The sequence below is a fragment of the Scardinius erythrophthalmus genome (genome assembly GCF_964197995.2).
Source record: "Scardinius erythrophthalmus genome assembly, chromosome: 16".
NCBI lineage: Eukaryota > Metazoa > Chordata > Actinopteri > Cypriniformes > Leuciscidae > Scardinius > Scardinius erythrophthalmus.
The window spans coordinates 37,137,128-37,162,550 of NC_138236.1; the positions used below are offsets into that span (position 1 = coordinate 37,137,128).

A 25,423-nucleotide genomic window follows, 5' to 3' on the forward strand; every position below is an offset into this window, starting at 1 on the left:
GCGCAGAGAGAGAGAGAGAGAGAGAGAGAGAGAGAGAGAGAGAGAGAGAGAGAGAGAGAGAGAGAGAGAGAGAGAGAGAGAGACAGCAGAAAAAACATCATGGGAAGGGTTAATGCTGTGACATCACTGCAGGATGAGCTCAGGTGTGTAAGAGAGCGACTGCTATGAACACACACGAGCTGCCAGCAGGACTGTCTCAGCAGGAACCCAGAAAAGTAACCACATCATGGAGAAGCATAGCCAATCACTCCCAGACACACACACACACACACGAGCCGTTGGCAGAGCCGGACCGCCAGCGTGGACAATCTGTCCAGTCCTGGCCAGAGCAACTCAAGAGTGTGTCTCAGGCATAGCCAATTGCAAACAGATTTGAAGGTGTGCCATCAGGCATGAACAATCGACATCAGGTTGCTGTGCCGGATCCGGAGCGCAGGGTTTTTACGACTGCCCCCGAGGAGAGTGTTTTATGACCATCCAAACGACCTCACAGTCCAATATCCATAAATCATATCCACACTTCAGGCACTCTGTCCTCAGTGTGTTGCACTGCGAGTCTGTTTACACACGTCAGAATAACACCGGATGGCAGGGCAACATTAGGATGCCGTCTTGGAAAAGTGTGCACACACACACACACACGTTTGTTTCACTGTATTAGTGAGGACATTGCATAGACTTCCATTGATTTTATATCAGGTTAATGATATTTTCTGTGGCCTAACCCAAGTTGGTTGTCATAATATTTCACTATACAAGTGATTTGACCCTCAAAAGTATAGTCAAACCTGTATACACACACACACACACGTATATGAACATATGAACACACACACACACACACACCTGGCAGATGCGTATGGTGTTGTCCAGGGCCGTTTTGGTGTCGGTGCTGTAGTCGCTGCAGGGCAGTTGTGCGCGGCTGAAGTGGGCCTGCAGGAGCAGGTGTGTTTTGGTGTGTGCGCTGTCGTAGGAGTGCGGGTTCACCGGGATTGGGAGCCGCTGGGCCAGTTCACTGTTCAACTGGTCCTCGTTGTGCCGGACCGGGAGCTCGGCGTACTCCTCGGCTTCCTGAGAACACACACACACACACACACACACACACACACACACACACACACACACACACACACACACACACACACACACACACACACACACACACACACACACACACACACACACACACACACACACACACACAGCATTCACTGAACACCTCATTCACTTCTCAAAAACACCATTTAAATTTAACATTTAAAATGAAAATTCTGTCATCATATAATCACCCTCATGTTGTTTCAAACCTGTATGAATTTCTTTCTTCTGCTGAACAGAAAGGAAGATATTTAGAAGAATATCAGTAACCAGACAGTTTCTGGGTCCCACTGACTTCCATAGTATATTTTTTTCCTACTATGGAAGTCAATAGAAAGAAATTCATACAGGTTTGAAACAACACAAGGGTGAGTATATGATGACAGAATTTTCATTTAAAAGTGACCTATCCCTTTAAGAGCTGCGATGGACAGATATAGGGCTAGATTTAGTAAACAGTAGAGGTGTAACACATATCACAATACAAAAATGCAACAATATGTATTGTGTATAGTTCACCCAAAAATGAAAATGTACTGTGCGAGAAAAATTTAAGTTTTCAGAGTTTTGGTGTCAGTACTACATTAAACTGCTATATATAATGTTGAATATAATGTATAATAATGCAATGGGGGAATATTTGTGGGTCCTGATAATGCCAAATGTCTGATGTTACCAGTAAAAAGTGGCCTACATTATTTTAAATATATCTAGTCAGTGAAAGCATATTAGTCTAAATGAATACAGTATTTTCAGCTTCAGAATCATGAATATTGTTATTCTGGCGTCTCTATTGTCCTGTGCTTTGGGTTTCCAGCAACAAGACCAAGCCTATTCATTTACACACACAATGTAACACCAAATTTAGCATTTTAATCAACAGTTCATTGTTAACCTTTTATCATATGTCTTGGAGTATCGCAATAATATCGTATCGTGAGTTCAGTTTCGTGACATGTATCGAATCGTGACATGAGTCACTCATGAATACATGAGTGTATTCGTTACACCCCTAATGATGTCACTTCTTGAGTGCCGTAATTCCATGGAATGTTCAGATGTTTGTGGGAGGAGCTCAAATTGCAGGATATTAATATTTATGCATGTTATCTAAAACAACTTACACTGCATTGCAAGAATACACAATAATTAGAATTGTACTTTTCATCAGCATGTTCATCTGGGAGTCGAACCCCTTCTCAACCACCTGAGCTACTGGACACACACTAACACTAAAGTCTCGATTTAACCGTTTATAGCGTTGTTGTATGATTTTAATTGGCGGTTGGACTGGAGAAGGTCAAGACCGCAGTGGTGGGACGAGGGGGGCTCGTGTCTCTTGACTCGTGTCTCATTATGAAGCGCTCCACGGTAATTACAGGACAATACGGGTGAACGAGGGGCTGATGGGGGAGGCGTCTCACACAGGGGTCATTTGTTGCTATTGAACGACTGGTTAGAGTGAAAACGGGGGTTCTGCCCACCTCATGTCAGGCTTTTGTTAAGCGTTAGACAGCGAGATGTAATAAGTGGATAATCAAGCGGGAAACATGTAACTGTGAGGATCAGTGATTTATCCCTGCTGCCTCAGGCGTCATTACCACATTAACATGTGCTCTTTTCTTATTACTGACACACAAACACACACACATACACACATTAATATTCACAGACATGACTCAAAGCTCCTCTCATCTCTATATTTTGACCAGTTCAGCTGATGAATCTTTTGTGGCATCAGGTAATCTGAGACTCTTCTGTTTGCCCAGGTCATTCTGCGGTCACAGGCTCGAATGTCTTGTCGTTTTTTATTCTTTTAGGAAGGTTATGGATAAATCTGGAGAATGATTGTCTGTAAAAACATCTTCATTGCTGCTTGCACAGTTAAAAATCAGAAAAAATCTCGCATTAAATGAACCTTTAGATTTACTTTTTATTCATGCTTATCTGGAGTATTTAAAAGCTGATATCTTCAAGAAATAATATAATGAATCACACAGGCAATCAGATCCTTTATTATTAGCCACAGAGAGCATAAAGTTATAAAAAGAACATGCATTTAATCTACATGTTCTATTTATGTTGAACTGGAAGCCATGGTGATATTAAGCAAAATCTTGACTGTTTTATGTTATTTTTGATGCAACAGGATATTAACTGTCCATATAGCTTGCTTGTTACCAATTAAACTCTAGAGAAAAGTATATTACAAACATTGAAATAGCATCACTATATTTTATACGAATATAAAGTTGCAAATTTTGTTCATTTTTAAGTAAAAAACTTGAAGTTTGTCTGTTTTATGTTTTGAACTTTCAAACAGTGCCAATGTTATCAATAAATCTTATATAATTTCTAAAAAGGAAAAGGAAAAAAGCATACATCGACTACAACATAATCAGTTACTAATATTTCATTGGTTCACCTATAATTTTTTTTATTTTATTGTTCATAATTTCTTGGTATGACAGCCTGTCCAAAAATTATTTCGCCACAATTTGCCATGTTTCACTGCATTATTATCACAGATATAATAATCGACTCAAAGCACAATTGCGCAAATACGATCACAAAATCTTTAAGGCATTTTTAATAATATTTAAATAAGGTTCAATAATTACAATTTTCCTAGACAGGACATCACTTTTGGCCACTACTGTACATGATTTCACCTCAACAACAGGCCTGAGTGACTATAATATATAGTATAACTATAATATAATAAATATAATATTAACTTAGTGTATAAATTAAAAAAATAAATAATAATTCTGGGTCAAAGTGATTAAAATTTTTCCCCAAATGGCTTAAAGCTAAATAATGAAGTTAAATGTTTTGTCATTTTTTAAAAGGAGTCAGTGAAAATTGCTTAAACTTTGGACAAAATTGTTACTTGTTCACATCGGAAGATCAAAATAAAAAACGATCTGCGCTGCTCGATGATCTATTTCAATGATTTCAACAAAACTATCAATATTTGGGGGCAAGATTTTTGAAAACTACAAACTGATTGCATCATTTTCTAGCAATGACCATTAAATAAATATAAAAATTAAATAAACATTTTTTTTTTCTTAAAAAAACAAAACACTGGCTAACAGAATTTCAGATTTAGGCCATTTGGGAATTAAAATATTTGTGCCTTTAATGTTTAGATAAATGTAACAGGACACCAATTTACACCACGTTTGTGGAAAGTGAAAATATATTCTCTAATCTCAAAAGCTCTGGTTATAAGAACATGTTTTAACAGTATAGTTTGCATCAGTTGTGCGGTGTCTCGAGTGTGAGACAGATGTCATGCTGTGAGGACGTCAGTGGAGTGTGAAAAGCCTTTATGTCTCAATTATGTCTGTGATCAGTGAGAGCGAGGCACTCTAATGAGGCGGGCGTAAAGAGCTGATCATTTTCACACCAACCCTTATGTGTGTGTGTGTGTGTGTGTGTGTGTGTGTGTGTGTGCGCTCAGCTGTATCAAGCCAAACTGGACTCATGGAATAATCATTAACTGTGTCAGGATGTTGGCCAGTGAAGGTGGTGATGCATTGGTGTTTAAAGTGCACTGTCCCTGAACGCTTCACTGAGCAGAAGATGAGAGATGCTTTTAAACGAGTGTTTGCTCACCGACAGGACGGCCAGCAGATCCTGGACGGGAAGCTCCGGCTTCAGACGCTCTTTGAACATGCGGATGGTCTGGTGTTTCAGGTAATAGTAGGATGCGATGCGACCGTAGGTCAGCGGGTCGATGGTCTGCTCGTCCTGAACACAACACAAGTCCCTGATTAACATGACAACATAGTCACTGATTAACACAGTCACTGACAAACATGACAACACATTCACTGATGAACACAGTCACTGATGAACATGAAAACACAGTCACTGATGAACACGACAACACAGTCACTGATGAACATGAAAACACAGTCACTGATGAACACGACAACACAGTCACTGATGAACACAGTCACTGATGAACACGACAACACAGTCACTGATGAACACAGTCACTGATGAACATGACAACACAGTCACTGATGAACACAGTCACTGATGAACATGAAAACACACTCACTGATGAACACAGTCACTGATGAACACAGTCACTGATGAACACGACAACACAGTCACTGATGAACATGAAAACACAGTCACTGATGAACACGACAACATAGTCACTGATGAACATGAAAACACAGTCACTGATGAACACGACAACACAGTCACTGATGAACATGAAAACACAGTCACTGATGAACACGACAACATAGTCACTGATGAACATGAAAACAGTCACTGATGAACATGAAAACAGTCACTGACGAACACAGTCACTGATGAACACGACAACACAGTCACTGATTATCATGAAAACACAGTCACTGATGAACACGACAACACAGTCACTGATGAACAGTCACTGATGAATACGACAACACAGTCACTGATGAACATGACAACACAGTCACTGATGAACATGACAACACAGTCACTGATGAACACGACAACACAGTCACTGATGAACACGACAACACAGTCACTGATGAACACGACAACACAGTCACTGATGAACATGACAACACAGTCACTGAGGAACATGACAACACAGTCACTGATGAACACGACAACACAGTCACTGATGAACACGACAACACAGTCACTGATGAACATGACAACACAGTCACTGATGAACACGACAACACAGTCACTGATGAACACGACAACACAGTCACTGATGAACACGACAACACAGTCACTGATGAACACGACAACACAGTCACTGATGAACATGAAAACAGTCACTGATGAACACGACAAAACACAGTCACTGATGAACACGACAAAACACAGTCACTGATGAACACGAAAACAGTCACTGATGAACACGACAAAACACAGTCACTGATGAACACGACAAAACACAGTCACTGATGAACACGACAACACAGTCATTGATTAACACAACAACACAGTCACTGATGAACAGTCACTGATGAACACAGTCACTGATGAACACAGTCACTGATGAACAGTCACTGATGAACACGACAACAGTCACTGATGAACAGTCACTGATGAACAGTCACTGATGAACACAGTCACTGATGAACACAGTCACTGATGAACACGACAACAGTCACTGATGAACACAGTCACTGATGAACACAGTCACTGATGAACACGACAACAGTCACTGATGAACACAGTCACTGATGAACACAGTCACTGATGAACACGACAACAGTCACTGATGAACACAGTCACTGATGAACACAGTCACTGATGAACACAGTCACTGATGAACACGACAACAGTCACTGATGAACACGACAACAGTCACTGATGAACACAGTCACTGATGAACACAGTCACTGATGAACACGACAACAGTCACTGATGAACACAGTCACTGATGAACACGACAACAGTCACTGATGAATACAGTCACTGATGAACACAGTCACTGATGAACACGACAACAGTCACTGATGAACAGTCACTGATGAACACAGTCACTGATGAACACGACAACAGTCACTGATGAACAGTCACTGATGAACACAGTCACTGATGAACACAGTCACTGATGAACACGACAACAGTCACTGATGAACATGACAACACAGTCACTGATGAACACAGTCACTGATGAACATGACAACACAGTCATTGATTAACACAACAACACAGTCACTGATGAACAGTCACTGATGAACACAGTCACTGATGAACACAGTCACTGATGAACAGTCACTGATGAACACGACAACAGTCACTGATGAACAGTCACTGATGAACAGTCACTGATGAACACAGTCACTGATGAACACAGTCACTGATGAACACGACAACAGTCACTGATGAACACAGTCACTGATGAACACAGTCACTGATGAACACGACAACAGTCACTGATGAACACAGTCACTGATGAACACGACAACAGTCACTGATGAACACAGTCACTGATGAACACAGTCACTGATGAACACGACAACAGTCACTGATGAACACAGTCACTGATGAACACGACAACAGTCACTGATGAATACAGTCACTGATGAACACAGTCACTGATGAACACGACAACAGTCACTGATGAACAGTCACTGATGAACACAGTCACTGATGAACATGACAACACAGTCACTGATGAACACAGTCACTGATGAACATGACAACAGTCACTGATGAACACAGTCACTGATGAACATGACAACAGTCACTGATGAACACAGTCACTGATGAACACAGTCACTGATGAACACGACAACAGTCACTGATGAACAGTCACTGATGAACACGACAACAGTCACTGATGAACACAGTCACTGATGAACATGACAACAGTCACTGATGAATACAGTCACTGATGAACACAGTCACTGATGAACACGACAACAGTCACTGATGAACATGACAACAGTCACTGATGAACACAGTCACTGATGAACAGTCACTGATGAACATGACAACAGTCACTGATGAACACAGTCACTGATGAACAGTCACTGATGAACATGACAACAGTCACTGATGAACACAGTCACTGATGAACATGACAACAGTCACTGATGAATACAGTCACTGATGAACACAGTCACTGATGAACACGACAACAGTCACTGATGAACACAGTCACTGATGAACACGACAACAGTCACTGATGAACACAGTCACTGATGAACATGACAACAGTCACTGATGAACACAGTCACTGATGAACACAGTCACTGATGAATACAGTCACTGATGAATACAGTCACTGATGAACATGACAACAGTCACTGATGAATACAGTCACTGATGAACACAACACAGGTCGAGATACAGGCCAACTCAGGACAGGTCAAAGAACACATTCCTCCAGTCAAAACTGTTAATTTACATGACTTCTGAGACATGCATGTATATATTTAAGAAATATTTGAATGTATATGCTGTAAATATATATTTATATATAATTTATATATATTTTATATATAAACAACACATTTTTCTTAAATATATGCATGCATGTGTGTGTATTTATATATACAAAATAATTATACATAGTACACACAAAGGTCAGACCGAGTGTTGTCAAATGGTAGGGTCTAGCCTACAGAGGATTGCTCGTTGTACTTTATACTTGTGCCTTTATACTGAACTTTTTTGAAAGTTATATACAACTGTCCGAAAACAAAACCTGTCTAAATATGTTCACCATGGTCCATTTCTGTACATATAAAAGAGTATAAACCATCTATAAAATCGCATATTGGTAAGATGTATCAACATACAAATAGCAATAAAATGTCTTTTAAAGACAAAAAACAAACAAACATTTGTATCGTTAGATATTAAAGTAAGTTAAAACCCGACAATTATAGGTCTAACCCGGCAAAAAAAAAAAAAAAAAAAAAATTGCAATCGTCACCAACGTGCAATGAATCGTCTTGGTTACGTGTGGTAACCCTCGTTCCCTGTGGAGGGAATGGAGACGTATGTCAGAAGTGATTCTGACGAATGGGGAACTTGCTCGAGAGCCTATCTACTTCAAGTGTAACTAAACAAGCCAATGCACATTGGCATGCGATAACTGCACCAGCTGCTGTGCATCGCTGAGGAGCCGGACTTAAGACTCAGCCGTACAGCGGAAGCTCAGCAACTGTGGCGAGGGGACGTACGTCTCCGTTCCCTCCTCGGGGAACGAGGGTTACCATACGTAACCGAGACGTTCCCCTTCGTCAGCTCACTATGACGTACGTCAGAAGTGATTCTGACGAATGGGGATATCTACCAAAACACCACTGCTGTTGGCCCTTCCAGCGCTCTGCTTGAGCCTCCTGGTCTGACCGCAGTGTTGGGCAGAAAGTAGGAGCTCTAAGTAGAGAAGGTCAGTCACTGCCGTTCCGCAAGACCCACTCAGTGTGACTTATTGGATAACCCCGGGAAAGCGTGCCTTTGGGGAAGGGAACGCTGTGGAAGTCACATCCTAACCCGGAGGGAGGCACTGTGACGGTTACACATATGGACTAGCCAAGCAGGATAGTACAACATATGGTAGTCTCTGGGGTGGTTCCAGCCTAGTTATAGGGGGGAAAGAACACCAGCAGAGACGACAGAGTGGGCTCGGTTGTGGAATAGACACAGGCTTGTCCACAGAGGATCGCCGCAGGGACAGCTACATATGGACTGGCATCAGACACTCCGCAACATCGGACTGCCGCAGGGGTGATGGAAGAACTCAACAGGGTAAGCCATCTCTGGGGAACACTACTGCAGCAAATAGACGCACATATCCGGCCCAGCAGGGTGGGAGTGGCGTTGCAAGCCGACACTAAGAACGGGTTCCTCGCACTACTGGCCAGTTGCGAGTATACGGGAAGATACCGGCTCTACACGGAGGATATAGAATCTAGCAAACATGTTAGGTGTCGACCAGCCCGCAGCTCTACAAATATCTGTCAACTAGGCGCTTTGAGCCTATGCCCAGGAGGAAGCTACACTTCTAGTTGAGTGTGCTCACAACCAGAACGGGCAAGGCACGCCTTGGGCTTCATAAGCCAAGACGATGGAATCCACTATCCAGTGGGCCATCCTCTGCTTGGAGACAGCCTTTCCCTTCTGCTGGCTGAAGGGAGTGGTAGGATCCTTGGACACGTATCCAAGCCCGGGGTCTCAGGACAATGTGATAGTTGGCCGGCCTGAATTCTAGGCACGATTCGTTGACTGAAAATGCTTGCAGGTCCTCTACCCTCTTAATATAAGCCAGAGCAGTCAGGAGCACTGTCTTTAGTGACAGGATCTTTAACTCAGCTGACTGCAGTGGTCTCTGCAGTGCACTGAGCACCAGAGACAGGTCCCAAGAGGGTATGGGGGGGGGGGATTCAGTCTCGCCGCTCCCCTCAGAATGACTTACCTTCAACTGCATCATGAAGTGCGGCGATGGCGGCAACATACACTTTGAGGGTGGAGGAAGACAACCTTCACTCCAACCCATCTTGCAGGAAAGAAAGCACAACTCTGATCGGACATCTTCGGGGGTCTTCCCGGTCCTTCCTCAGAGGAATGGGCCAAGGAGGGGCTGTCGCGAGGAGCATAAGTTCTGTGAATTGGGCCAATACGGCGCAACTAACAAGACCTGCTCCTCGTCCTCCCTGAGCCTCCCTGAGAAGGCTCACTGGGGGAAACGCATACTTGCGTAGGCCCCGGGGCCAGCTATGTGCCGGTGCATCCGTGCCGAGGGTCATGGGTGCTGGGCGAACTGAATCGCATGCTTGCCATGCTCCCAGACACCGTGCAAGCGGGACCAACGGGACCACAGATGTACCCGGGGTGGGGTAGCGAGGTGGAACACAGGGACTTGGCTTGGGAGGCACTGAGGCAGCCAGGGTGGGGCAGAGGATGCGTGGGAAGGCCTGGTGGCATCCCCGAACCGCATACTGCTGCCTGCTGGCGACACAGGGGGACGGGAGTGGCAAGGCATGAAAGCGTCACTCACTGCCATCCACGCCCTCGAGACCCAGAGAAGCTGCTGAGTCGCCAGCAGCGGACCAGAATTTGAAAAAACAAAAGATTCTCCGCCCGGCCCTCAACCAGGGAAGAGCAGCTGACTCTGGGTCTCCCGTCTCAAGGCTGCAGAGACAGGTGGCATCGTCTTCCTGCAAAAGCTCAACGTCACAGTAGAGCTGGCTGTGACAGTTTTATTTTTTCACAGGGGACTGACGAGGCGGTGGTCTCGTCGGGGAACGCTCACTGTAATCCTCAGATCACCAATGCTATTAGCCAAAGTAGCCCTTTTCTGGTGGCCACCAAAGGCGAACTAGATCGGGGAATAGGCATGGGGACTCCACCTTGTTTGAGGCACTTGAGTCTCGACCGCGCATCTAGAGGGCCGAACGACGTGCGCTGGGTTGCCATGACAACCCGCGCTGTCAGCCGGCAGCTCGACGGCACATGGCACGCTGAGTGGCTTAAGCCTTTACGAGAAAGAGGAGACGAACAACGTGCCGACGAGGTCATGCTCTCATGAGAGAACATGAACCACCCACAAACGCAGTCTCAACACGCTTAAGCCCAGGCATGTGAAACAGTGATCATGGCCGTCATATGAGGATAGGAAATGACCGCATCCAGCAACACACGGTTTTAATGACATCTTAAAAATGACGCAGTGTCAACCCGTGTATGCTCTTTCAGGAAACTGCTCTCTCTGGGGCTGAAGCACCCAGGGATGACCAAGGCTACACAAACAGGATGATAGTGCAAGCCTGATGTGAACACTCACATTCTCATTGAAGGCGCAACATTCAGAGCTGTGAAAACAGCTGCTTTCTGTGAGATCGCGGCCAGTGCTGTCTGTACTGTAGCACCAACACCAGCTTGCAGAGCAGGAACAGCATTCACTGTCTGGCTCCGAAGCGAAAGACAAGGATGCCATGCACCTGCCGTTCATTATATGCTTGTCGTGATGCAAAGCAGCTGGTGCAATTATCGCATGCCAATGTGCATTGGAGATTGTAGATAGGCTCTCGAGTGAGATCCCCATTCGTCAGAATCACTTCTTATGTACGTCATAGTGAGCAGACGAAGGGGAACTTGGGATAGGCTCGTTCTCACATTTGCAGCTCAGGTAAAAAAGGGCACATTTGTAGGAAAGCCTTAGAATTGGGACGCAGCTAATGAATTACCCATGATCCCCAAAATGCTCGCAAGGGTTTGGAATTGACCTGATGTAACAATTCTCATGACTACAGATGTGGCAACTCAGACCTAAATAATAACATCAAACTAGGAAATAATATTGCAGTAGTAACAGCTGATAATAACAGAAATAATGAACAAATAACATATAATAAAACCTGACAACATTCAAAAGACAGCTGAAAACTCTGAAAAATCTCTTCTGTGAACAATTCAATTCATAAAAAAATAAAAATAAAAATCTATTTCCTTTACTTTAATCCTCCCTTGTCTGGCTTATGCTACTCTAAGCAATGTCTTAAACATTGTATTTTGAGCACTTCTTGTGTTGTTTTTTGCCTCTTCGTGATGTCTCGCTTGCTGTATTCCTCATTTTGTAAGTCGATTTGGATAAAGGCGTCTGCTAAATGACTAAATGTAAATGTAAACGCATAAATGATCAAACCAGAACTGGGCAGCGTGTAGAAATACCTGCTGTATCTCCATGCAGTACGAGCACTCCAGGTCTCTCAGGCTCCTCTCCACCAGGGTTGAAAGGTATTTGTTAATGGTTTCATGGCTGGTGTCATCCAAATTATAGTAGCTGAGAACAAAGAGAGAGCAGTTAAAAGTGGAACACACTAAAATGACTCATCGGCAATATTCAACACAGAAAATCTGCTTATTTTATTAGGATTTTGATCTGCAATCTTCTTAATGAGTATCTTTGATGATTCTGAGCATCTTATTTTCTCGTAAAAATATCTAAACGTGCTTAAAACAAGACACATTTACCAGAGAATTTCACTGGATATTAACTACTGGAGGATACAACAGCTGCATATATTATTAGTGTATATTGGATAAGATATGAATGAGGTGAAGATATTAATATACGTTTTAAACAAAAAATCTGCCAGTGCCATCAGACAAAATGCACTTTTATTTAAAATGATCCTCTAAAAAGCTTTAATTTGTTTGCATTTTTAATGCAGTTTTGCGAATCAGCTGAGGTTATTATTTTGAAGGATGCTTGGCTATTTTTACTGGAATTTGATTTTGTCTGATATGATGTTATAAATGTATTTTATATTTTTTAAATCTATTTTGGCTATTTAAAACAAACAACAACAACAACAAAACAAAAAACACTGTTCACACTACAGCTGTGCACTACGGAGGAAAATGTAATAAGCTTGCTCGATAATGCAATGGCGACATGAGACAACAGACCAAAGATTAATGTCACATTCATTTCAATTATTTTCATGTAGATATAAAGGCAGAAATAATGACATATTCTAAATACATATCTCCTGTTCTTCATGTGTGAAGAAAACAGCGCTTCTCAAAGTGAACAGCAAATCTTTCACTAAAGTGAAACACTGTTAAAAGAATTATCCAGCATTAATAGAAATCAAATCAAAATCTAAACAGAGAGCTTAATAACCAACAAGTATTTTATGCTGCATCTCCATAAACGTTACAAATGTATGTATTTATGTAAAATCATATCATAATGCACATCGTAATGCTGACAATCACATCACGTTAATTTGTGATCTTTATAGAGATTTAATGTTGGAGTTGGGGAATATTGAGTGATGCACTTAAAAAAGGGATATTGGCCAATATGACATGCATCCTTAATAAATACCTTACAGAATGTTTTTATCAATATAGTGTAAGCAATAATGCATATGATACTGAGAGAGATACTTTGACAGCACAGGTGGGTGTTTATTCAAAAACACAACACCTCAGAAAAGCAATGCTTTGCTGCAAAATCATTCCCAGATTTGCTAGAGAGCCGAAATCACTTCCATGCTCAGCAAAGCTGTAAGAGCAACCACATGAGATACACACACAACTATGCACTTCATTAACTCTGAGTGACGGCAAACATTTCTCCTGCTGTTCGTGTGTGTGTGTGTGTGTGTGTGTGTGTGTGTGTGTGTGAGAGAGAGAGAGAAAAAAAACAGTTAATTCTGGTTGTATTGATACTGTTCTGTAGAAACTGCAAATTTTTTTTTCAGCACTCAAAATCTCAAAAGTATTGATAACATGATCTGTGTGTGTTAATATTTTAATAATTATATCACTGATATGTAAATAAAGATGTCCATGTAAATAATGATCAGCGCACGCGCACACACACACACACACACACACACACACACACACACACACTCACACACACACACACACACACACACACACACACACACACACACACACACACACACACACACACACACACACACACACACACACACACACACACACTCACACACACACACTCACACACACACACACACACACACACACACACACACACACACACACACACACACACACACACACACACACACACACACACACACACACGCGCACGCGCACGCGCACGGATAATTTCCAGGGCCGGTTTCAGCTGGTACACACTGTGAAATGTGAACATCTCCCGGCAGTTATCAGGAGGAGAGAAGTGTCAAGGTAACTGCCAGTCTGGAGGCCTTCGTGTGTGTGTGTGTGTGTGTGTGTGTGTGTGTGTGTGTGTGTGTGTGAGAGAGAGAAAGGACATTAGTCTACGATTAAAAGGCCACAGGTCTACACACCCTTTTGAATTTTTCATAGCATCACATACTTCCACAGACAAACCAAACAGAAACAGAGACGCAGCTGGAGAAGAACTGACTGTTCAACAAAACCATCTCTCTGATCATTACAACCTAACAAGCAGCTTTTCTGCTGCTGTGTGTTTAAGACTGGTGTGTGAACAGCCTATTCTGCATTAGCCTACTGAAGGAAATGCAGAGCTGTAGGTGCTACACACTATAAACTAAAGGGATAGTTCACTTTGAAATTAAATTTTGATATATGAAAGATTATAGACTAGATGTCGCATTAAAGACATTCGTTCCAATGAACTGCCGTAGCCAAGGCGACATCTAGTGTATATTTCTATGCACCAGTCTGCGTACACACCAGGATGCGTGCGCGGCCTCAAATCACTTGGACGTGGCTGTGTTACAAGAGGTAAAAACGATATAAATACTGTTCGTTTTCTCACACAAACCGCTCGTTTCGTGTCTTAGGCCATCAAGTCAAGTCAAGTCAAGTCAAGTTTATTTATATAGCGCTTTTCACAACACAGGTTGTATCAAAGCAGCTTCACAGTAATAAATTAGAACAATACATCAATGTTTGTTTCTAGTGGAACGTCTACGTTCGGTAATGCTGATCAATAGTATCGTTGATTGATTAATTCAATTAAATATCCCCAAATATCCCCAACTGAGCAAGCCAAAGGCAACAGTGGCAAGGAACCGAAAAACTCCATCAGGTGACCTAATGGAGAAAAAAAAAAACCTTGGGAGAACCCGGGCTCAGTCGGGGGCCAGTTCTCCTCTGGCGTTTATGAACTAGAGGTCGGATTTAACTGTAGGATTAAAAGTATTATATGAATGCCTGGCTGAAGAGATGCGTCTTTAATCTAGTTTTAAACTGGGAGAGCGAGTCTGAGCAACGAACAGTATCCGGAAGACTATTCCAGAGTTTTGGTGCTAAATGTGAAAATGCTCTCCCTCCTTTGGTGGATCTGGATATCCTAGGTATGACCAAAAGCCTCGAATTTAGTGACCTTAAAGAGCGCGATGGATTATAGGGCGATAGAAGATCGGTTAAATAGACTGGAGCTAAGCCGTTTAGGGCTTTATAAGTCAGTAGCAATACCTTGTAATTAATACGGGACTTTATAGGTAACCAATGTAGGGATGATAAAATCGGTGTTATATGATCATATTTTCTTGATCTAGTTAGAACTCTAGCGGCGGCATTTTGGACTAACTGTAGCTTGTTTATTAAGGATGCAGGACAACCGGCTAATAACGCATTACAGTAATCTAGTCTCGAGGTCATGAATGCATGAACTAACTTTTCTGCGTCAGAAACTGATAGCATATTACGTAGCTTAGCAATGTTTCTAAGGTGGAAAAAGGCTGTTCTTGTAACATATGAAATATGATTTTCAAAAGACAGGTTGCAGTCTAATATAACACCCAGGTCTTTTACTGTAGAGGATGAAGTAACAGGACATCCTACTATGTTAAAGTTGTATTGTGAGAGGTTTTGTGGGTGGTTTTTTGAACCGATAAGTAGTACCTCTGTCTTGTCTGGATTTAATAAAAGAAAATTATGCGTCATCCAATCTTTTATATCTTTAACACACTCTGTCAATTTGGATAATTTAGCGTTTTCATCTGGCCGTGATGAAATATAGATTTGAGTGTCATCAGCATAACAATGGAAACTAATTCCATGTTTCCTTATAATATTTCCAAGTGGTAGCATATATATTGAGAATAATAGAGGGCCTAACACAGATCCCTGCGGCACTCCATAGTTTACTGGAGTTATGATAGATTTTTCTCCATTTAAATAAACAAAATGGTAGCGGTCAGATAAATACGATCTAAACCAGCTTAATGCTTGTCCTTGAACACCAGTATAATTTTGTAGTCGATCTAAGAGTATTGTATGATCTATAGTATCGAACGCAGCACTAAGATCAAGTAAAACTAATATTGAGATACAGCCTTGGTCAGAAGCTAAAAGTAAATCATTTGTGATTTTAACGAGCGCAGTTTCAGTGCTATGATGCGGCCTGAATCCAGACTGAAACTTTTCATAGGTGTCATTTTCTTGTAAGAAAGAGCCCAGTTGAGCGGACACAACTTTTTCTAGTATTTTAGACATAAAAGGTAGATTTGAAATGGGTCTATAATTTACTAGATTATTCAGATCTAATTGTGGTTTCTTAATGAGAGGTTTTATAACTGCCAGTTTAAATGTTCTTGGAACATGACCTAAAGATAAAGACGAGTTAATAATATTGAGGAGAGGCTCTTCCACTACAGGTAACACTTCTTTCAATAGTTTAGTTGGTATGGGATCTAATAAACATGTTGTTGTTTTAGAGGAAATGATAAATTTATTTAACTCTTTTTGTTCTATAGTTGAAAAGCACTGTAATTGTTCTTGCGGCGTGATAATTGAGGCTGAATTATAAGGCGCGATTGAGGATTGAACGTTTACAATTGTGGTTCTGATGTTTTCTATTTTCTCAGTGAAGAACTTCATGAAATCATTACTACTAAACTGTAATGGAATACTTTGTTCAGGAGACATCTGTTTATTTGTTAGTCTCGCCACAGTGTTAAATAAGAACTTAGGATTGTTATGGTTGTTTTCTATTAGTTTGCGTAGATGCTCAGCCCTGGCCGCTTTTAGGGCCTTTTTATAACGTGACATACTGTCTTTCCATGCGATTCTAAAGACCTCTAAGTTGGTTTGTTTCCATTTACGCTCTAAATTACGGGTTTCTCTCTTTAGAACACGCGTAGTACTGTTGTACCATGGTGCTTTACTTTTCTCTCTGACCTTTTTTAATCTAATGGGCGCAACAATATCCAATGATCCAGAGAGAATGGTGCTCATAGTGCTAGTTAATTCCTCAAGTTCATCTGTTTGTTTGGGTTCACTGAGCAGCTGAGACAGATCCGATAAGCTGTTTGAAAAATTATCTATGGTGGATGGAAGGATTGTTCTGCCTAATCGTTAACGCGGCGCAGCATGATATATTACAGGAGTACGTAATATGCAAGTTACCATGTAATGGTCAGTGACATCGTCACTTTGTGGAATGATATCTATATCGGTTGGATCGGTTCCATGTGATATAATTAAATCGAGTGTATGATTAAATCGATGAGTCGGTCCGGTAATGTTTTGCTTGACCCCAAAGGAGTTTAATAAATCTGTAAACGCAGCCCCTAACGCATCATTTTGATTATCTACATGGATATTAAAGTCTCCAACAATTAATGCTTTATCGAAGTTAACTAATAGGTCTGAGAGAAAATCTGCAAACTCTTTTAGGAAATCAGCGTAAGGCCCAGGCGGTCTATATACGGTAGCCAAGGCTAGAGATAATAGGGATGTTTTTCGAACATCTAAGAGCGTAACATTTAGTACAAGTACTTCAAATGAAATAAACTTATAACCCGTTTTCTGAGTAACATTGAGAAAATCTCTATAGATTGTTGCAACACCGCCGCCACGACCATTCAGACGGGGCTCGTGCTTATAGGAGTATCCTGATGGAGTAGACTCATTTAAACCGAAATAATCATTTGGTTTAAGCCAGGTTTCAGTAAGGCAAAGTACATCGAAGCTATTATCTGTGACTATTTCATTTACAATAACTGCCTTAGGTGTGAGTGATCTAATGTTTAGAAGACCTAGCTTTAAAAATTGTTTTTGATTACCAATAGCAACATTTTCTGGTTTAATAACAATTAGATTTTTTCTAGATCCTGCAGTAGATTTATGATTTGATCTCACTAAACGAGGAATAGACACAGTTTCTATGCAATGTTCTACACTATTTATATCAGTTAAATTGGTGCAGCAGAGACTATGATTTGGACTTTTGTTTACTAGTCAAAAGGTATTTAACATTTTGGAGATGTTATCTGACAGAAGATCCGATCCGAATCTGCTTGGGTGTAAGCCATCAGCACGGTAAAGCCTAGGACGCTCCCAAAACAGATTCCAATTATTTACAAAGAGAAGTTTCTGCTCATTGCACCATGACATTAACCATTCATTAAGCGCAAATAATCTACTAAACTTTTCATGACCTAGTCGATACGTGGGAAGCGGTCCTGACACAATAATCGTTATATCAGGCGATGTGCTGCGTACCGTATCGATCAGATTCCTGAAGTCTTTCTTCAAAACCTCCGTTTGGCGCAGTCTGATGTCGGCCCCTCCCGCGTGCAGGACAACGGTTCCGACGCGCTCGTTCAGAATCTCGGGAACGTGAGCAGCGATTTCAGAAACACGAGCACCAGGAAAGCAGTGACTATGCACCTTACTTTTATTTAACGTAGCGTGTACGTGTCGAACGATGGAATCGCCGATGATCACAGCATCGCGTTCTGTTTCGCGAAGAGGGGAGAAGCGGTTTTGTGTGGATATCTCGAAAACCGGGAGGGTCGGAGAGAGTTTTCTTGGTCTAGACCTGACTCGCGACTTCCGCTGCGGAAAAATCCAGGCTTCGTGATGGCATGTTGGAGCCGGAGTGAACGAGACCATGGCTGATCGCGACCTCGACGTTCGGGACCGATGTTGAGGAACGCACGGAGTAGACGAGGTCGGAGTCAGCGGGTTAGTAACATTAATCTCTGATTTGTGTGCCTCGGCACGTGATGTTTCGAGAGCCAAACGCCGGTCTATCAGCTCGGCTTTTCTTACTAAAAGGTCGTGGATCTGTTTCTCAACAGCTTCCAGCTCAGACTGCACCGCGTGCAGCTCAAATGTGTCCTCACCTGCACCAAAAGGTAGACTACTTACATTTGATATATTCGCCATTTTAACAGATGGACAGTAAGTTAAGTTAGCAACGACGCTACCAGTGGTGCTATCAATATTAATACTAATTTATGGCTTAAGTCTTGGATATAATCCGTCTTTTCAGTGGTACGGGTGTAGAGTAGACGCACGATAGGCGAAAAAATGTTTGTTTGTAACTTAAATGAGTGCGGAGAAGACGCGTTCAGCCGTGATCCACGGACGTAACCTATAAGAGTATCCAGCGTTGGATCACTAGGCTTGAGACGCGTCTACTCAACAATCCGCGTTATAACTATGAGGTGAGGAAAAGTAGAAAATGTTCGTTGTAAGTGAGTTTAAAGAGAAATCAAGAATTATAAATCAATCGATGGAGCTCCAAAGACAACAACGCGCTCAGACGCGACGCATGCGCATTCGAAACAGGAAGTTCAAAAATCCATCAATGTGTACAGGAAGTTCAAAAATCCATCAATGTGTACTTACGATGGGGAATTGTTTAATTTGGACTCTGTGCATGCTCTTTGAGACAGTGACCATAGACCTGCATTATACGACTGACAGACAAGAACGGTTTGACCTAAAAATATTAAAATTGAAACTACTGCGGAAACAAAGACACCTACATCTTGGATGCCTTTGAGGTAAGCTAAAACATACCAACATTTAATTTCAAAGTGAACTATCCCTTTAATATGTATTTGTCTTACTGGAAAGATCCACTCTTAAATAGCCCACATGAAAGTAAACAGTTCCTGCTAATCAATTTTCACAAAATATGGTTTGTCATAAAACACAAAAACAGACAATTATGCATATTGCAGATGAAATAAAAGTGAAAATGAAAGTGAGTTTTGCCAAAACAGTTTTGTAAATGATATTAATCAACAGACCACAGCCTGATTGTTATAACCTTCTAGTTAAAGTGGCGGGACAAGTCATCAAACACCAGCTGGATATAGTTTTATATATATATATACACACTCACACACACTCACTATATACTCTGTTTAATTACAAATAATTCTATGTATATTATATAACTATATATGTATATGTATATATATATATATATATATATATATATATATATATATACACACACATATATACACACACATATATACACACACATATATATATATATGTATGTATTTATAACTATATACATATACATATAACTATATATATATATATATATATATATATATATATATATATATATATATATATATATATACACACACACACATATATATATATATATATATATACATATAACTATATAACTATATATATATATATATATATATATATATATAATTATTTGTAATTAAACACTATATATTGACACTTATTCTCGATTTCTTTAAACTACCAGTCAAAAGTTTGGAATAATTAAGATTTTTTTAAATGTTTTTAATAGAAGTCTCTTATGCTCACCAAAGCTAAATTTATTTGATAAAAAATTGTTAAAAAAAGTGATAGCGTGAACTATTATTACAAATGAAATTAACTGATTTCTATGTGAATATACGATAAACTGTAATTTATTCCTGTGATCAAAACTGAATTTTCAGCATCATTACTCCAGTCTTCAGTGTCACATGATCCCTCAGAAATCATTCTAATATGATGATTTGATGCTCAAGAAACATTTATGATTATTATCAATGCTGAAAACAGTAGTGCTGTGCAATATTTTTGTGGAAACTGTGATACTTTTCAAAGAAATAACGTTCAAATGAACAGAACTTATCTGAAATGGAAATATAACATTATAAATGTCAGTATTACTTTGATCTATTTACTAGATCTATGCTAAATAAAAGTATTAATTTCTTTGAATGGTAGTGCATATTAACCATTAAACATGCTTGCAATAAACCGAGCTATTGAATTATTACAGTTTAGCTTTTATGGTAAATTTAGACATTAATAGTGATAATTTTAGAGAAAATGTGCAAAAATGAATGTGCAAAAGCTTGTTACTGTACACAGTGTAACTTTAGAAGACTTTAAGGTACTAATATGCATAATTTAATAAGCATGTTAAGAAACTCAAATCAAACTTTAATCCTACCAGATCAAGACTCATTTAACTGTGAATGTCAGCACTACATGATCTGTATTATTACAGCATAATAAAGGATAAAGGGCATGGTTCTACACAGCCAGCGTTGCAGTGATGTGTTTCTCTCAGACGGCTGTAGTGAACACCTATACGTCTGATGAAATGCCTGCTGTTAGTTTAGCTGATGTGAGGTGTTTATGAGTCCTCCGGGGCTCCTGTGCGCTTAAAACTGCTCAGATCCAGTCAATCACGGCTCGTGTGAAGGTGATGTGCCACAGAAACACACAGATAGATGGAGATGTGCCAAATGGAGCTGTGCGTCCTATTATTAATGTGCAACCTTACTGGAAAGAAGCTGTTGTGCTGTTTTTAAATGACATTTAAGAAGAAAAAGCCGTGGCAACATGCTAAAATGCTCTCCGAGGACGTCATCAACCCTCACACATTATCATTATTCTCAGCTAGTCACGCAGTATTGTAACAGGAACTAAATATACAGAAAAACAGTGAAATCACACGGTTTAAAGAAACTAGTTGCGTCCCAAATGATGCACTTGTACACTATGCACTGTGTACTCAACTTTACACAGTTATGTAAACTGTATTTTTACACGGTTATTTTGTCATTCAACATCAGAATCTTATAGCTCCTCCCCCTTCACTACGTACTTAAATCTGCGACAGTTGAGTTCATGAAGTGTCCAACATTAAACACTTAGTTTTTTTCTGTTAATTAAGTGCATCATCTGGTTATTTAGAGTGTACTTTTTCTATTTGTAACTTTCAGTGTGAACCATAGACTGTATAAAACAATGGTGCGCGTGACGTCACCCGTATGATTCTGAAGAGCATTTTTGAAGCCCAAAGTGGGCGGAGCCGTCCGTCGCCATCTTGGTCGCGCGTCACTCCCGGATAAACGGAAATGTGGAACGAGGCGGATTAGCTGGGGTGACGTGACGCTAACAGACAGCAGACAAACGGCTAGTAGTGACATCACCGACAATCCACCTGTCACTCAAGTGGCCACGCCCTTAATTATGCAGAAATTTAAGGCTTAATATAATTTAAATGGATGAGTTATAAAACAAATCACCCCCCTCACAGTTGTCATGAAGGGTAAAATTAGGATTACAGACCAAAAATACTTTTTGTACCAGGCTGTAAACATATTTTTTCCTGCTGTAAAGTTGGGTATTTTAACATGGGGGTTTAATGGGGTTGACTCTCTTTTAGAGCCTGTCTCTAGTGGCCAGTCGATGAAGTGCAGTTTAAGTCACTTCCGTGTGGGATTGACGAGAGAGAGAGCGGGAGGTTGCTGCTTGGTGTGAACTCACTACTCACTTTATTTATATTGCAAAACACCACAGAATAGTGCATGAGTATGTGAATTGGGATACACTTTGTATCACGAGGAACCCAAAATATCTTGATAAGGTACTAAAAAAGTCCAATTGTGTGTGTTCACACTTGGCAGGGTTGGTTTGATTAAAGGGTTAGTTCACCCAAAAATGAAAATTCTGTCAGTAATTACTCACCCTCATATTGTTCCAACCATGTAAGTCTTTCGTTCATCTTCGGAACACAAATTAAGATATTTTTGATGAAATCTGACAGAATTTTGACTCCTCCATAGGCTTCCAGTGTGACCGAAACTCACCGGCCCAGAATAGTTATTAAAACATCGTTAAAATAGTCCAAGTAACTACAGTGGCACTACATTAAGTTTATCATGCGACAAGAATACTTTTTGTGCGCAAAAACAAACAAAAATAACGACTTTATTCCACTTTTCATTTCCTTCTCTCTGGGCCTCGTAGTGTTTTTGCGCTGCGCGTCTGTGTTGCACGTCATCACGCAACACACACATGACCGGCGTCGGCCAATAGTGAGCCTACCTGGTGACGTGTAACACAGACGCGCTACGCATTGTGCGCAAAAAGACTACGCGAACCAACTAGAGGCCCAGAGAGAAGGAAATGAAAAGTGGAATAAAGTCGTTATTTTTATTTGTTTTTGCGCACAGAAAGTATTCTCGTCGCTTGATATACTTAAGATTGAGCCACTGGAGTCACTTGGACTATATTAACGATCTCTTTAATAACTTTTCTGGGCCAGCAAGTTTCGGTCACATAGAAGCCTATGGAGGAGTGAAACATGGCTCAGATTTCATCAAAAATATCTTAATTTGTGTTCCGAAGATGAACGAAGGTCTTACGCGGTTGGAACAACATGAGGGTGAGTAATTACTGACAGAATTTTCATTTTTGGGTGAACTAACCCTTTAAGACAAACTCTGGTGCGATTGCTCTGTTAGTGCGGTTCATTTGAATAAGTGTGATGTCATGGTGTCACCCCCTGTATAGCTCCCTGTAGAAATATAGAGAGAGGCTTTTAGATTCCCTAGTAGTTTTTAGACATAATTTCTTACTTTTATTAGGTTTTGCATTTAGATATACATTCAGACATTCTAAAAGATTACTTTTTGTCAAGGTTTAGATATGTTTTGTTATATAGGTATCAGGTTTTGCATTACTATTATAAACAAACATTAACATTTTGTAAGAAAGGGAACATATGGAAAGCATTTTTGTTACTCAGTATTTGGTTGTTAAAAAAAAATAAAAAAAATAAAAACACTTTAGACAAACATTTTGCAGTTAAACTTATTTTTGCACTCAAAATGTTTTTGATTAATCCCTTTCATTGCTGCAAATTTTTTTTTCATCATGGCTGATTGCAAGTTTGTACCACCTAAAGATTTTCTGAGTTTTCATATTTTTTTCATATTTCCCATTCATTTCCCATGTCGGTCATTTTTAACTGCGAAGGTACCCAGTGTTACTTTTTATTTTTGACCCTTTAACACATCCAAATATTGTCCATGATTTTTTTTGTGCTCACATAACTAATGGGACAAAAGTCACCAAGTGTCATCCCATTCAGATAAAGCAAAAATAAATACATTTCAAAACATATTTTTCTGTGACGCTATTTTCTTCTAGAAACAAACTTTTTTGCATTATTTTCCAGTTATCTCTATAAAGCTGCTTTGAAACAATCTGTATGGTAAAAAGCGCTATCTATCTATCTATCTATCTATCTATCTATCTATCTATCTATCTATCTATCTATCTATCTATCTATCTATCTATCTATCTAGGTGACTTAACGACATGGAAAAAATTTAAATGAAAAGTGCAGAAAAGTATGGCCTATAAAAAGAGTTACGTTTCCTCGGTTATTACAGTACCTGAGGACTCGCTGTGTGTTTGGGGGTGTTTGCAGTAAGGGAGAGGGCACACACAGGTCTTTATGTTTAATGTGGCCTGACAGGCGTGCAAATGTCAGTGGAATGTTCTGGAATCATCTTCTTCTATTCATCGCAGATGTCGGTTCTGCCCTATATGACCCTGTGAGGCTGGTGTGTGTGAGTGTGTGTGTGATCTCTCAGCCCTTGTTTTGTGATGGAGGTGCAAACTGTGGCCAGTGTGTCCAGAGATGACGCTGCCATGGAAACACAGTCAGTAATGATCCCTGTGATGTTTTTCTGTCTTGTCTGCAGTCCAGTCACTGCGGATTCACCGAACAGCTTGGATTTCCCACTAGGCCAATTAACAAAACAAGTAATAACTCTAATTTTCCTTGAATTCACGCTGTTTGTTTATTTGAATTACTGAGCCAGACTATTTTCTATTTGAAGAGCCATCTAATGCAACCTATATCAAAACACATCCAGTATGTGCATGTGGTAATGGTAATGTATTTGCTGACATTTCAATGAAAAGTCCACTGAAATGTCTTTTTCTGTGTGTACACATCTATCAAAGCAAGTCTTATCTAATCCTCATTAACGACAGCTAATGCATAAGCTATCATGAACTAACAAAGAATGATTTCTTACAGCATTATTCATCTAGAATAATGTTTGTCATTTTAGCACCAAAGGTTGTTTTAATGGCAAAAGAAATAAAATGAAAAACATTAAACAAACTAAACTATTAAAGCACTTTAAGAAAATCTAAAATATATTAATATGATATTTGACAGAAATTCTAAAACTTTCCTGGTGAAAAAAAGAAAAAGAAACACCCAATAATATAATTTTTTGTATAAAATCTTTTATCTAAGTTTATGTTCATTTATGAAAACAGTATTGCTCATTATTACTTT

The 25,423-nt window shown here is 40.2% G+C and overlaps 1 protein-coding gene across 1 annotated transcript in view; it reads right to left on the reverse strand.

Annotated features, from left to right (window-relative positions):
- Window positions 1–25,423, reverse strand: part of ascc3 (activating signal cointegrator 1 complex subunit 3) — a 253,571-nt gene that overhangs the window by 14,055 nt on the left and 214,093 nt on the right. The window contains exons 35-37 of the mRNA XM_081388469.1: window positions 12,259–12,370; window positions 4,723–4,857; window positions 847–1,071 (exon numbers count right to left, since the gene is read on the reverse strand). Of these exons, the coding sequence (XP_081244595.1) occupies window positions 847–1,071; window positions 4,723–4,857; window positions 12,259–12,370 (472 nt within the window). The remainder of the gene's footprint in view (window positions 1–846; window positions 1,072–4,722; window positions 4,858–12,258; window positions 12,371–25,423) is intronic.